We start from the raw sequence: 16,255 nt of genomic DNA on the forward strand, positions 1-16,255 counted from the left end.
TTGCTGAGTCAAAGCATTGTCTCACAGAATGTGAAGTTAGAAAACATATCATACTCATGTGTATATTGTTGTTAAACAGGGATGGTACAATAAGTTTATGAATTTCTTTGCCTTGGCCAGGCTAACCACTGATTCTCCAATCCTGCAACTATCCAAAATCAATCACTCCTTACATATGTAACTTTCTCCAACTTGCATTTCTTCCTGTAAGTGAATAGCAAGCTCAGAATGTCAGAATGTTGCCTTTCTCTCTACACAGGCCATCGCTTGCCAGAATTACTGTCCTTAACATCCACAACATAGCTTACTTTAACCTGTACTTTCAGATAATAGCCAAAATTATCAGTTGGTGCAGGTGAGGATCATTGTCTCTTGTATGGTTGCAGTCAGAGCATTTAAAGCTGACACTTGAATAAGAAAGCCTGCTTGTGTTCATTCGTGCCAGATCTGCTTACTATACGCTGTACTTCTGGTTGTCTTTTACATAGATACAACATTCTAGATGCACTGCTGTTTCATTTGCCAAAACTTGTGACTTTTTAAAACAAACAGTTGTCCTTTTCCTTGAAAACAAACAGTTGTCCTCTTCTTTGACATTTGAGACTTGTTGACCATTATATGAAACCACCTTGTAGTCTGAAATGAAATCTTGTAGCCTTTGCTTTATTACAGCAAATGTTTTGCACGAGCACACAGCAATTGCATGCATTGACATTTAAAAGCACCACTTTTGGCTTGCTGGAATTTATCTTGCACTGCACTATGTGAAGGATTGCACACTTTTTCAGACTGTTGTTTCTTGAAGATAAGTAACATCATTGTAAGTAGAGTTTTGTTTTCTGTGATTTTATTTCTATATGTGCACACAAGTATCTTTACTTCATAGCAGATATTCACTCAGCTTTATATTTTACACATTTTTAAAATCAAGTTGATACTAAGTGAACCTGTGTTTTCCCTAGGTTCAGCTTTGGCTAGACATCTCTCATCAGCATCTTGACTTTGACCACTTGAGTGAGACCCATTTTCCTTTTATAATTGTTACATATTCTTCTTAAGCCTCTACTTGTTAAATTATTACTCATCAAAATAAAGTGGTTTTGCATCAGATTTATTGGTGAAAAGGTTTATTATAGGTGGTTGTGAGTGCTGTATGTTAAAGAAACATTTATTTTCCTCTAAGATTATTAATATAACTGGAGAACCTCAGCACCTGAATTAAAAGAAGGATAGAGGAACAGCTTATCTCACTGAATCATCTTTGAAGTGCTCAAGACACAGCAGCTGGTGCCTTGGTTGTTTGACGTGAGCTGTGTATCACTGGCGGGTTCAAATGACCTCTACTGTACAGGTGGTTTCACTGTTTGATGTGTGACACCAAAACTAATGAATATGCTGACCAGATACTTTTATTCTTTTTCTATTTAGGTACCTTGAATGATGTGTCCACCTTAGTATTGGACTGTTTTTTTTTAAATCAGGTTACTGGCAGTACGCTTTAACTGTTCACCCATAATCATAAAAGAGGCTCTTAGCAATTAAATTTATTGCAGATGTGCTCAAGTATGTGTCCTTGTGGTGTAATGTATAGACCTTAACTTTTGATTAAAAATAGGGAGGATCTGCGCAACTGTCTAAATTTTTTGCAAAACCTTTCTCACCTCATTGCTAGTTCACGACGGCCTCATGTGTCATGGTGCAGTGCAGTATGGTTCAAAGGCTGTACTGAGCTACTTCTCTATCTTTTGCAAAGGCAAGGATCTCGTGAGTCACAAAGGGTGAGGGGTCAAAGGGCGACAAGGGAGGGGTGTTTAATCACGAAGTGGAAGTGAACAGGACAGGTGGTGGGTGCAGAAGACAACTGTGCAAAAGTAAAAAAAAGCATCTGTTTCCCATTGATGAAATGCTTTCTGTAGAACTACTACAAGCTGTTTCTTGTGTGTCGCACCGCAGTGCATCTTTATACCTCTGTCAGATGGGCACACCTGAACCCTTAGAAACCTAAGTCCTTTGCCTCAAATGTGCCTTGGTTACTGCCTACTCATTACTGCTTTGACATTGTTGCATCAGCACATTGCTATATTGTCCTCTTTCACTTCTTCCTGTTTTGCCTTGTCAGTTCATTGATCACACTTAACATTTCTTATTCTTGATAACACTTATATTGTAATTAATCTTATGGGGAACATTAATGTACTAGGAAATGGGAAGTCATGTTCATTTTGATAGTCACGCTTTTGTTCAGACTTAGTGCTACATAAAAAAAAAAGGAAATCTTAGTAGATGCATTCGAGATCGAACCAATGATGATGGGTTAGCTGAGCATTCTAACCACTACGCCATGGCTGGACCTGTAATGTACCAATTGGTTTTTGCATTTGCTGCACAAAAAAGAATGGGTATGTTACAATTACTCATGGTTCAGCATTGCAATGTGAGATTTTTTAAACATGTAGTAATAGTGCCAACCTGACAGTCAACTTTTGCACATTTTTGTAATCTTAGAATGGTTTTGCGAGTGGCGTGAACGGTCCTTATAGGACCTCCCACTAGGCTTGGACACTATAATGAAGCAAGCGCTCTGCATAGATCACAAAATGATGATTGTGTCTGCATAGTATTACATTCATGTATGTGGTGAAAATGCCCAAAAAATTTCAGTGAAATCCTGTTTGTGCTTATTCTCAGAGCAACCTGTCTGTCATCAGTGGAAACGTCATCACTTCTCTCACCTACTATTTCATGGGTTTCATGCAGTACACAAATAGCCAGTAGCAGCAGTGTGAGCAACGGGGGCATCCACATGAAATAAGAGCTCTCTAAACTGCTGCTGTAAATGTGTTGTGCTCCAAGAAAGGGAGAGAAAAAATTAAAAGGAGGTGCAGGTTGGGATGTATATGCCATGTGGGCCATTTGATATGGGAAGAGCCAAGGGAACAGTGCTGCTTTCTGGTGTTGGCAGGATTGAGGCTCCTCTCCACAGGGACTTCTCTTACCCCATTCCTCGCAAAATTTAATTGGCTTCTGTCTCTGCTATTACTAAACCCTTGTAAAAAATTCATTCAGTAGAACACTTCCTGAACAGTGCTTCACAACTTCTAGCATTGAATAAACATTTCTGGTGGGGCCTGGTGAAAGGCCTGTTGAGTGATCACTTACTCATTTTTGTGAGAGCAGTAGCTGCTTGAAAGTTTAATTTTTTTTAACAACACCTAATTTACCAAGTTTCGAGATTCTGTGTGAGTGGAGAGAGGTGAAAGCTGCAGACATTTTCTCTATCCATCCTCCCCACTAGTTACAGTATCTTCCTCAGGCAATGAGGTTTTTCAAGGCAGTGGTGGTGCAGTGTGAGTGCTCGTTGCTAGTAAAGTGCAAGATAAAATGCTAGAACAGGACCTAAACATTGGAATGTGATCTGCAAAATGTGTGTAACTTATGGGACTGTTCGCTAAGGAGTGTGTCACTGCAATATTGTTGGGGTGCAAGATTATGTTTTTCTGGTTTTTCAGAGCTTGGCTCAGAGTGGTTGTAAGAATTTAGGCACATGGCATATAAATGTTTAACTTCTTGTTTTTGTGCTGGCTTTTGATGACACAGATCTAAGGCACTTGCACTGGGACCTAGACAAGGAGGTACACAACAGCCAGCAAAACTTGGAAGGAGTGTTGACAGTGACACCAAAGCTCCTAAGGGATCGTTTCTCAGAAAGAGCCTGGTGAGTTGACTTGACTTTCATTTGACTCAGGTTGCTAATATTGAAAACATATAGGCAGTCTAGTATTCATATCCGAGGTGACTCTGCATTGGCTTACTTGTGCTGAGTAATGCTTTTTATTGTGAATAGGATGTTATGAGCTGAAAAATGGGCCAATTGAATTTGTTTGTTTGTGCATTTGTTTATTCATTCATCGCATGACTCGTTTGCACACAGAATGTCTCAATTAAACATGGCAGTTGGGAACAAAGTTACTGCCATTCAGGGCTGTCACCTGTGCCCTCACTTTCATTGTCAAGCTGATTTCTTGGTTTTCTGAGTGCTGTACTGTCGCTGCGAAAAGAGTGCTGTCAACTTAGCAGCAAACCATGACTTTGATTGCTAACTGCTGATGGAGCAGGGCCGGTTAGGCCTAGCCTCTGGGATTGGTGGCTAGTAAGCTGTTAGGGCAATATGGTCCTTGAAATGTCTGTACCTGTAGACTACACAGGAGATATGGTATGAGACCACACACACAGGCCGGGCTGACGGCCACGTGCTTGAAGCAGAGCTTTGGTCCACAGGTGATTAAGTGGAAACTGCCGCAAACACCTACACAGTTTAAAGTGCGTAGTGCATGAAATGGCTCAAGTTTGTGTTTTGGCATAAAGCTGCTTGCTATATTTTTGAAATATGGTCTAAACTGACACTGGCACGGTTTCAAGGTAGCAGACGTGATATGTGCACTTTGCGATGATGTGCGATGTACATCAGGCTGCGCGGCAGCGAAATGCAAAACACGTGTATGGTCTCAATCATCACGAAATTTCATGTAGATGTTGCTGCATTATCATCATCGTGTTGAAATTCTCCATTGACGCTCCCAACGAACCAGAACTTGATGTTCACGTCGACGGTGTCCCTTTAGCGGTGTTAATAGATACTGGAGCCCAGGTGTCCATAATAAGCTGTAACCTCTGTCGTCGACTGAGGAAGGTTCTCACGCCTGCTACTACAGGAGCCATACGCATGGCCGATGGCAGTACTGTTGACGTCACTGGAATGTGTACTTCCCGTATAAGTATCGCCGACCGCCACGTTCCTGTTTTTTTTACAGTGCTGACCAATTGTCCCCATGACCTAATCCTCAGCCTCGACTTTCTTACGGCACATTCAGCTTTGATTGACTGTTCTGCTGGTACCCTTTACCTTGAACTTCCTCTACTCGTGCATATTCGTGCCGAACTGCCGAACAACTTTGGTACGACCGCCTTCGTCCGCCTGCCGCCTAAAGCCTTGACTTTCGTCGATTTGGTATCGTCTTTTCCTGTCCCTGATTGTGATTACGTCACCACAGCTGTTCCTGGTATCCTTTTGATGCGCAATATCACTGTGCCCTACTCCGTCGTCACAGTCGCCGATAACCGGACATGCCTCCCTATCGTCAACTTTGGCCTGACAAAGGAAGTTCTACCCCAAGGCATATCGGTTGCAATGTTGCATGCTATAGGAGATGACCACGTCACAACATTTTCAGTTGACGCCTGCTTAGTTTCTATAGGAGACTATTTACAACCATCGGTGTAAATAGTCTCCAGTTCTTAATCCTTCGTTCGTATAACAATATTATTTCACATCAACACATTATTGAGCGAAATTCTGTAAACAAATTGTTCTTTGTGCTGGCGTTGTGAAAAAATCATGAAATTGATTTTATCATCGCAATTCATTTTCCTTCTTCTCAAATCAGTTTTTTTTTCTGACAGTGGCACGCAGCTGCAACCTTAACGGTAAACAGCAGGATGGTCTAGTGTGGTTATGTCCACATTATAATTTTGCTCCCTCAGCCTTTTGTTGAGGCAGTGCTGTGTCTGCACCACAAACACTTTATTACAGTGCAGTGGGATGGAATAAATTAACAATATTGTGGACACACTGTACAAACTTACACCAGCATTTTCTTTTCGCTTTTTGCTTGCTTTTTTTTTGCATTGGTGCATATGAAAGGCATTAGGAGTTGAATGCCTGTACAGACTGCTTGATGAACGATTAGGTGTGGAAAAGGTGACTACTCTAGCCTCTTTGCCTATCTTATGTTGTGCAGGAGCCATTGTGTAAAAGGAATATGGAAAATTTTGTTGTGCTGCCTAACTAAGTCTTATCATGGACGGTGTGTACTTGTCACTATACTTACAAACAGTATCCTTTCCTTGCTTGTGCATGAGGATTTGTAAAAAAATAACTGAAATACTGAATTGAAGTTTTCATACTCACTCTCGGGTGGATTCCTGCCACTGTGACATCTCCCATTGCTTGGTGCAAGGTGTCTTCATCCACTTATTGGCATCTTTTCTATTGCTGGGAGGCATGTGTTCCCGGAGTGATTGCACTTTTCATCTTCCTTGCTCTTGCTGCTATTCCATTTTGTGTTCATTATAGGAGATGTCATGGGTGGCCTTGAAATCTGTGTGCATAGTCCTCGTCATCTGCATTGCTGAGACAGCTGTCGTGACTGTAGTGTTTTGGTGGAAGATGTGTCTCCAGCTTACTTGATCCGTAAAAAAAATATGTGCACCCATTCTATGAAATGAGCTCCAACACTTTGCGATTAGTTCAAACCCTTGTCCAAGCCATGCCCCTGCGGTCAAAACTGAACAAAGTGCGTGAGCGTAACGTACAGCCATGCACTCGATGCTGCATTGCAGCAGCAGAATCCATAAAATAGAATATTCAAAGCACTGCCAGTGTCACCACAATGATGTCTGTGGTCTGGCTACTCGCCTCATTTTACCATCGCTGCTGAATCGCATCCCTATTAAATTTGTTTACGCCTCGTACAATCCATCCACTTCCAAGTAACTATGGGAGTACACAACAAGGCACGAATGTTTGTTGTCATGAGTCTGTGACAAAGTGGAAATTTAGGCATTGTACTGCTAAACTTGCATTCTGGTATATTTATGATTGAAAGGATAGGGTTCTAGTTAATGAAAAGAAAAAAACTATTTTTATTTATAACGGCCAGCCTGATCTGCTACAGTTAGACCTCGATATGACGAATTTCAGTATAACGAAATTCTTTACATAGCGAAGTATGTCAAGAATTTTTGTCCATAGAACACCATGTATTTAGAACTTATATATAACTAAGTGTATTTATACATGATTTCACTATAACAAAATTTTACTGCTGCCTCGAATGAATACCAAGACGATAAAGGCAAGGTTCTGCTGACACAGATGGTGAAGTGGTTGAATTACAAGCAGCTGCTTGCAAACGCACTGCATGCACAGTTTGCACACCCTGTTTTGGAGGTAATCTGTGCCGTGTGCAAAGAGTGGGCCTGCTGAAATGGTGTATCATCATGTGCGCTGTCTTCTCGCACATTTAGTACTGAGGGGCTATTCTGTAAGTTTTCACTTAGTGGACATGTCCATCTCATCTGCTGTTGAAGTGCTGATTGGCTGAGGGTGCCTGCCTCCTTCTGATGCATACCTCAGCCCAGCCAATCAGGACTTAAGCAGCAGATGAAATGGACATGTCCACTAGGTGGACACTCACCGACAACTCTTCCTAGGAGACGCATTGAAGCGAGAGACAGACAAAGCATTCGCTGCTGGCACTTCTTGAGATACCGTCGTCCCACTGCAGGAAACACTAAAAGCTGCGGGAGTGGATAGGATACGAAAGCGTGGCTGTCTTTGCTTCATATCGCCGATGTGGAGATATCATCCGACATGGCATGAAACTGTATCCTTCGTTGCCGACTTTCAAGTTCAACAAAATTAATTTTACTCTCATTCAAATTGCTTTTTCCAATTGCCTGCTAATTTGGAAACTTTGTGGCCCCTTACGTGTAAAAAAAGTTTATCGGCGGCTGTACTTATTTGCATCAAAGGTCGAATTTGAATATGAAATTTCGATATAACAAAGCAAATTGTCGACTTTACCGACTTCAATATATATATTGAGGTTTAGCTGTTTATCATACAATGATGATGGGAAAGTGTGGTCTACGGGGTCTGGTCCTGGCTCACCGTCCTGATATATGCATGCTTCTTGTTCAGTTTATGGCTGTGAGTTGCCCTGAGTGTCATGTTTTCATACAAAGTGGCACCTACGTAGTACACACAAAGACTGAGCCTAGAAAGCATAGCCTATAGCAGTGTTTTTTTTAAGCTGGAGTGAGTTTTCTATTTGTGGATAGTTCAGCAAACCAATTATCGAATTAATAATTATTCAAGTAATTAAGTTTTCACTCAAATAATGCTTAATACAGTTGAACCCACTTACAATGATACCTGTTTTAACAATATATCGGTTATAACAATGAGAAGCTGCTGCACCATTAACTTTTGTATGTTTTCCATAGTGAAGTAACCTGCTTACTACAATGCCCTGATGCCGTATTATCGGTTATAACGATGAAGTATGGCTCCTGGGTGTCTGTGCTGAAGGGTAGTGAAATGCGAAATCGTTGAAAAGAAAAAAGAAACATCAGAAATTCGAGCCGCTGAACAATGCCCCGCTGCCCTAACATCCGCTGCGCACTAATTTTCCAGCCTTCTCCACGCACCTCTCACCCGTTGCCCTTCCACCCCTCCAAACACGAATGGGCTGCGCCCATAGCTCTACGCCGTGCCACTCTCTGGAATACGTATAGACCGTGCCAACTGTGCTGCTGCCAGATTGTTTGTTGGCTCTTCATTCAGCGCATTTCTGTAAACAGCTTTGCTCGCATTCATCTTTGTTGGTTGTGTCGAAATAGTTCCTGGCCTTGTGGTTTCTCAGCCTTGTTTGACTCACCACTGAAACGGAAGATGGCTGATCCACCTGCTAATCATCGGAAATGCATGACGTTGCCGGTGAAAAGAAAGCGCACAGCTGTAAATTTGGAAATTAAGTGCTTCTAACCAATGAGGCAATCGTCGTGAACTTGCTTGCATCGGATAGCGACGGCGACGACGGCAGCGATGACGCGGTAGGGTATGCTGCCTCAATGTTGTCCTCACAGGAGGCCCGGCAGATGGTTCAGTCCCTCTGGTGCTTTGTTTTCACAAGGAACCTTCCACTGCACTACGTGGAGTACCTGGATGCGTTGGAGAAGGATGTTGCCAAGCTTCGCATAAAGCCTGAAAAGCTGACGGACATAAGGTTTTCTCATGCAAGCCAGTGAGAAGTATGTGGTGATATGCTTGTGGTGATCTCGCCTCAGCAATTCTTCTGGATTTCTCAAGCTGACAGGCTGTCACGGCAACCTTCTCAAATTTTTAAAAGGCCCCTTTTGAGGCCACCAAAGCGATGTGACTGGTCTTCTCGAGTATTTAGGACTATCATCACTGCAACAGGTGATTGATGATTGCCCTCAGGTGTGGCATGAGGTGATATCGAGTTGTCATCTATATAAACAGGATAAATGCCTTTCATAACCATGGCAGTGTATTTGCCTCCATGCCCTCTTTGTTGAGCAATGGCCAACAGTACTACAATGTTGCTGCATGCTAAATTCACGTGCCTATCAGTGTGCCATGTGGCACAGTATATATGCATGTGCACACAATGAAAATAACAAAAACAAAAGAAACAAAATAATGGAAATCTTTACTGGCAGCTCTGGTTCTTCACTTTTCGCTGCCATCAAATTCTAAAGGTGCTTTAAGATGACCATATGGTGAGGCATGTGTAATGAGCATATCATGTGTGATTCACATGCTGCATCTGAGAAGATTAAAATTGTGTTACACATTGCTATGTTTCAGCTCTTCCACATTTTCCTCAAGGTCAAGCACTGCACAATCCATGCTCAGGCAGGGCTCCAGGCAGCAGTGGTCATGTGATAAACAACAGCGGCAGTATCAACCACCAGTGGCTTCCAGATGCACTTCAAGGCCACGGCCCTTACTGCCACCGTTAAGCTCTGGCAGTAATGGCAGTAGCTCCAGCAAAGTGCCTGTGAGTGTTTCTATAGCTGAATTTTTCTTTTTGTCTTGTCTACACAGTGATGTAAGGCTTTATAACATAAATGCTATATTGTTGTGCATCTCAGCATATTGTCATGAGCCTAATTTCTGGCTTTCACCACTGCATTCAGGTAGAGGAAAGATGTAAGGACATCTCCCTGTGCCTAGATTTAGGTGCAGATTCAAGAGCCTTTGGTGGTCAGAGCTAAACTTAATCCCTCTGCAGTGGCATATCTTAAATAACGTACTAAACAGAAATTATTTACACAGCATTAGTAAATTACGCTGCTTTTACCAGTAAAAAGCCACTTTTACTGTGCAGGGAAGCTTGATAAGCCCTAAAAGGTGAAAACAAAATACAGGTGGTGATGTTGCTTTGATGTTCCCTCACCAGCTTGCCACGACGTCGTGGATTTTGACACATCTACTCGGGCCTAGCTGACCCCTTCCGTGCCATTCTATTATCACAAGTTCTGATCAAGAGTGGCCAAATTATTTTTAAAGACCGCAGTGGCTAACATGTTTTACTTCCTCCACCAGAATAAACTTGCTCCTGCTTATGCTGCCCTACAATTGTGGGCTGCCATCTATGAGAAGCAGGACAACACTGAGACGAACCAGCTTGACCATGGCATTGCTAGAAAATTAAAAGTACTGTCGACAAGCTGAGCTGTTGTCCTTGGCCATTTTTACCTGAAACGCGTGGATGAACCCAGCTCGTCCATAGCACAGAAGGGGTTAACTTGTTATAGGTAAAGATTACTGTATTCGGCTTTGTATCGGGCCATTGTATGTGATGAAGAATTGCATTCTAAAGAAGTCGGACTGAATTTTGTGAGTTTGAAGGACATTTACTGAGCCACGATGGCCAACTTATGAAAAAATTTGGAGGATGCTTAAGCTTCGCCTTTAAGAGTGAAATGTGATAGCACTCAAGGATCCCCAATTGCTTCTCACGCTTCCCGGCAACTGCAGCTTGTGTAACCATAATGTTTACTGTGAAACACTGGCGGTGAACGCTATGCATGAAGGCAAGCTTTCTGGTAGAAACGTGGCCTCTTGTGTGGGTCACTCTTCTGCTGTTTCGGACTTTTAATGTTTCACTCCGAGAATATTGAACATAAAAGGCATGCGCTGTCAGTGTTTTGTTTCATGACGTTTGTTTGTGGGCTGTCATTCTCAAAATTCTGAGGAATAACTTTGTAAAGGTTGTAATACACGGTATGAGCAACTTTAGTGATAGAAAAAGAACTTTAGTGCCGTATAGAATATATAAGGCAATTTTCGCTCACGGGATGCCGGACGCCGACACCGGATTTGCTGCGACTATAAAGTATTAAAGTATATCTTAATATCTGTGGGCATAATCCGTGGGTTTTTGCAGCAAATTTAATTCAAAATGGAGAATGTTGACGTCAATTTTCTCACCTGATAGTCATCCTATTACCCCATATTAACAAGAATACAGTTTTTAAAAGAATACTTTATAGGTCTAAACTGTTCAGTGTTTCTCTTTGCGTCCCTTTAATGCCCAGGGAATGCATTGGGATTTAACACTTTGATTATTGGAGCATTGGTGCTGATCAAGGTGCTTTCACACAAAATAGGCCTCTGTGTCAGAAGAGCATTTTTGATTTTGATGAAATAGATATGTGTGGCAGTTGTCAAACTAAAATACTAATATATACTCACCGCCTTTGTTCAGTGGGTATATGGCATCTTGCTGCTCGATAAGGGGTTATGGGTTTGATCCCCAGCTGCGACAGCCACATTCTGATAGGGGAGAAGGCAGAAATGCTTTGTGGTTGGAAATAAAAATAGAGCGATACATCACATGAATTAGGTTAGCCTGGCTGGGTAGTAGCAAACAGCTGGAAGGGACTGCTTATTGTAAAGGACCTACACATAATTTGGTCAACATGCATTGTGTTAGTAAACATTAGCTTGATCCACTGAGAATACCAAGATTTGCACAGATCAATTGAATTCTGGAAGCACCCCTAAGGTGGATTCAACAGCCATAGTAATTTCATATGTTAACCATAACAAAATACAGTAGATTTACGTTAACTTTACTCAGGGTTATTCAATTTTTCAGTGGCACTGATACATGTCTTTGAGTAAAAACCTTCATTATTGCAATATTGACATTGATCTTTGCCAGAACTGTAATGGGTCAACATGCATTCTGTTTAAATAGGCATAAGTTCAGATACTTTTATTCTGTTTTAAATTTGTAGTAGGTTTTCTTTTCTTTTTTTATTCTTTTTCATCTACACTAAAGATGTTGTCAGGATGCACCCGTCTATGTTTGTGTGAAAACATCCACAATCCTTTGCCTTGTGAGCATGCCTGTACAGCAACACAGTGAGCTACTTTTTCTCTGCTAGTGTGTATGAATTGTAAATTTGCATGAACCATTGAGTGAAATCCAATTATATACTTTCAATTTATACTGCAAGCTGCAACATTCCTGTATTCACCTTTATTACCAAGGAAGCCACATTAGGCAGCAGTGTGCTGTTAATAGCTGCTTGGGAAAATAGAGCATTGCTTTTTCTTCTAAATGCTGTTTATCATGCTCGCTGGCAAGTTATATTGAACAGATGCTGCTGCACCTTTGTCATATTGGAAAATTGTTAGAGTGGGCAGTTGAGGAAACCAAACAGGCACATCTGTTGCAGGCCATTAAACATGGAGTTTTTGAATGAGCACAAGTTCTGCAGGCTGCATGCAGTATTTGGAGTTTTAGTGTGTAGTTTGTATGGGTACTTGTACCCACTCCCCCCCTCTGCTTCAGATAAAGGCCAGCTGCGATTGAAATCTGGACTGTGTAAAGCCTAGCTTCAGATAGTTTCAGGTATTGAGAAGCCTCTGTGTCAAATTTTTCATTGTGAATACATGGGAATGCATCACAAAAAGCTTTCAAAAATGAATGTTTTCTATGCTGAAACTTGAAAAAGAAATCGCTGCTATTACCATTTGGCATTTGCTGAAAATGATTCCAAACTCGTAACATTAAGAACCAGGACCACTTCTTGGCATGACCTCCAAAATTAGGAAGCAGGTGTGATGAAAATTTCTCGGGCAGTGTGCTGGGATTTGTGTCTTGTCCGCTAACCACCAGCCACACATATCTGCTTAGGTGCTTATGCTCAAATGCTGCTAATAAGAAAATTGGACTATTTCCAGCCCTGCAGCTTTGCCAAGATTGCTTCAGTAGTATATACAACTCGCAACCAATTTAGCAGACTGTGGATTTTTAAGCATTAAAAGATCTGTGCACCACTTTTTAAAATATAACGTTTTTGCTTCAGTTGGGTTCTTAGCATGTTAAGGAAGTAATTGCAATACAGCAGTAAAAATTGGTGTATGCAAAGGAAGGTTAGTTTATCAAGACATAGTAACTTACAAGGAAACAAAAAGCTGCTCTCAACTCAAATTTTGGCAGCTTCCACTCTTGCATTTCATCCTTGTGATGATGTTTTTCTGTGCAGCAAACTGCAGAGAAGTATTGGATGGTGTGAGAGCTACTTATTTAGTAGGAATGCAGAACTTCTGAAAAGTGGCCTAGCCATATCCAGAAGCTGCTTTCTTGAGGAAATGGAGGATTAGCAGATGTTGCACCACTGATGTTGAATTCACTTGCACATTTGCTAGAATGGTTTTATTCCTGCGTACACACTCACCACCTTGTGGTGAAAATCATCTAAAATGTTCAAGCCATAATGCAAGTAACCAGAGCTGCTCCTGCTGCTGGGTTGCATGGTACAGCTCCTTTGGCGGTGCAGAGCTGTGGGTATTGGGAAATAGTTGTTCCCACACTCCAGAAATGTGGAGTGCTGGGGATACAATTTAGCCCCGCTGTAAGGACAGTGGTGAGCTATGATGACAAGCTCAGTGCCCTGCAAGTGTTAGGAAATGGGTGTATTTCTTCCACGAATCATGACATGGATCTCCTCCAGTGGCGCCATATTGTGTGAAACCTAAAATTTTGGCATTGGCCTGATGGTTGTCTCATCATGGCAGCTCGCAGCTTTCAGTAATTTCATTATTAGAAAGCTCACATCTGAAACTTATCTCAGTTTCTTTAAAATTTCCCCCTTGTTTCTTCTTTAGCTGTCTTCATTGTCCAGCAGATCTGAAAGGACAAGTAGTGGATCTTCGACAGCCAAACTACCACCTATTGACTCTGCCTGTAAGTGTACTACAGTAAAACCTTGTTAATGCATACCCACTTAATAAGTAATTCCAGTTTAAATATAGTCGCGATGAATTCCCCGCCCTGTTGCCATTGAACCTAATGTATTGGCTGACTGCAAAAAGGGGCCCTGAACCACCCATCGGGCTTGGTGAAATAACATAGTATGCAGGTAGCATATGCTGCTGTGAACATCTCAGCCAAGTTTTGCTGTTGTACGCAGTGTGTGGAGCTTGCAAGCGGTTTGTGAAGTCACCTATTTCTCAAACGCTCTTTTCAACAGAAGGCGCTGTCCTCACTCTCTTCTAGACGCACTATTTCGTAATCGGACGCACTATTTCATTATTTACTTAAATGGCTGCTATTGGCCGATAGCTGACATCAAGCTGCGGTCGGCTGCATGGCATAGATACTGTGGCCGCCGCGGGGTGCCGCCATGAGTCCACTGGCTAAGTGCACTGCAGTTCGCTGAGGATAACCGTGTTTGGCTTATGTTTAGCACATCATAGGCACCAAAGGCAGCAGTCTTGGCGTCTATGTTAACATCCAAAATGAAATTTGAACTGCGTACCATGGTGACATTTAGAAGGCGGAGCGTTGTGGGCACGCCACACTGCGCCATAGCCTTCACAGTGCAAGGCATTGAGGAAGGAATGGGAGCACAGCGGAGGCCATGTTTGATTGCCCATAACTCCGCTTCTGCTGAACGCTTTGAAGTACTTTTTGCGGCAAATCATTTCGGATATACCCTATTTTCACTTCAGATGCCTTTCTCCACTTCAATAAAAAGTGGTACAGGGCCCCTTTAAGCTGTAGTCCCTCAACGCATGCCAAACGGTTAGTGCATAGTATTTAGTTCATTTTTTGTGGCGCGTACAAGTGTGGAATCGGCGAAATGTTGTACGCGCAGACCATAGGTAGGGGCAAAATTGTGGCACATGGGCCTTTCCCGGACTGTATTTGCCACCGATCGTGACGTCAAAACATGGTAGCCATGACGTGTTTCCTGCTCCCATAGCTTATAGCGCTTCCATGTCGTCATCATGGATGATGACGTGGCTGTTATTGTCGGTTAATTAGTACATTGCTTAGTGCATACCTGACCCACATCCCCTGATGTCTATATATTAACGAGGGTTTACTGTACTCATTCTGATACTTAAATGCATCAGACTGATACAGAAGGCAGCATATTCTTCACAGATTGCTGGACACACCAACAGCACAAGTAAGTGTAGATGTGTTTAAAACTGGAGGGTTCATCCTTTACAGTTTCTGAGGTCAATTACTGGAGATGAAACTTGCATTGCAGCTGTTCCACCATCATGGGAATGATGGGTAGTAAATGAATTTTTCTACGATTTGATTTGGCTTTGTTGAGAAAGTGAACAGCTTCGTTTGTTGCTGTTTGAAGTTCAGCTGTATTGTGTACTAATTGCAATACTTTAGAGCAGTGGAATGTTTTAAGTTGACCACTGCTTCATTCTGTTATGTTGACTGCATAAATAAGTCTCGATGCTTCTGAGTATGCATGTCACTAGATCTAGATGGCTTTTGGAAAGTAACACTCGCCGTGCATGGCTGTTTTAGATATTTGGAAAGGTTTCTTTTTGCTTGTAATGTTCTGAAAATAACATGATTCTAGGAAGTACAGGGTAAAGGAGGCTAACCACTGTCATAGAGTAAATTTTGCAGAATTATAGTAAGTTATAACAAAATGCCAGAAGATTGTCCATAGCTAGAAGGACAAAGTTTAGACAAATCTATGTACTACCTGTCATCTCCATGTTGGATGAAGTGCCGTTCTGGTGGGGTGTGTGTACACTAGCTCCAGTATTTCCCTCTAGTAATTTTAGTATGAAGCTCTGTTTCATCCTACTATGAGTTGATTTAAAGCGAGTGTTTATTTTATAATATTTTTGTTGTTAAAAATTGCGCTTTAATTGTAATCAACAAAAGTAATGGGATCAATATGTATACAACTCCTCTTGCCATTGCTGTGTATTTTTCAGTAGCTCTGTGAAAGCTTTGATTGTTACAAAAACCAAATTTTGTCCTTGACTCTCTCAGCTCTTCAGTCTATGTATGTAGAAGGACATCGTATCAATGTGTCAGAGCGACCCCTGTCTCGAAGTGTGAATAGCTGTTGCCGCAGGCCCAGGGCGGAAAAGTGATGTCTACAGTGTCATGCTGGTGAGTCTTCTGGAAGCAAGTAATATTTAGGCGCTTTGGACCTGCATTTTGTGGAACATTCCATCTGATTTTTCATTAATACATTTCTATCATGCATTGCACCTAATGGCCCATCCCATTTTTAGGATGGTGTGGCAACATCCAAGCCTCTAACAATGGGCGAAAAGGATGGAAAAAGAAATCGTTCATTTCAAACTATGGCTCCT

General features: G+C 41.8%; 1 protein-coding gene across 8 annotated transcripts in view; it reads left to right on the plus strand.

Annotated features, from left to right (window-relative positions):
- Positions 1-16,255, plus strand: part of LOC142579625 (uncharacterized) — a 101,982-nt gene that overhangs the window by 76,241 nt on the left and 9,486 nt on the right. For 7 of the 8 annotated variants that reach the window (XM_075690020.1, XM_075690070.1, XM_075690028.1 and 4 more), the window contains 5 exons: positions 963-1,014; positions 3,598-3,715; positions 9,455-9,647; positions 13,775-13,853; positions 15,927-16,049. In XM_075690020.1, coding sequence (XP_075546135.1) covers positions 963-1,014; positions 3,598-3,715; positions 9,455-9,647; positions 13,775-13,853; positions 15,927-16,030 — 546 coding nt within the window. In that variant the 3' untranslated portion in view covers positions 16,031-16,049. The remainder of the gene's footprint in view (positions 1-962; positions 1,015-3,597; positions 3,716-9,454; positions 9,648-13,774; positions 13,854-15,926; positions 16,050-16,255) is intronic. The other variant, XM_075690036.1, reaches the window with a different exon arrangement.

This window comes from Dermacentor variabilis, chromosome 1 (assembly GCF_050947875.1).
Source record: "Dermacentor variabilis isolate Ectoservices chromosome 1, ASM5094787v1, whole genome shotgun sequence".
Lineage (NCBI taxonomy): Eukaryota > Metazoa > Arthropoda > Arachnida > Ixodida > Ixodidae > Dermacentor > Dermacentor variabilis.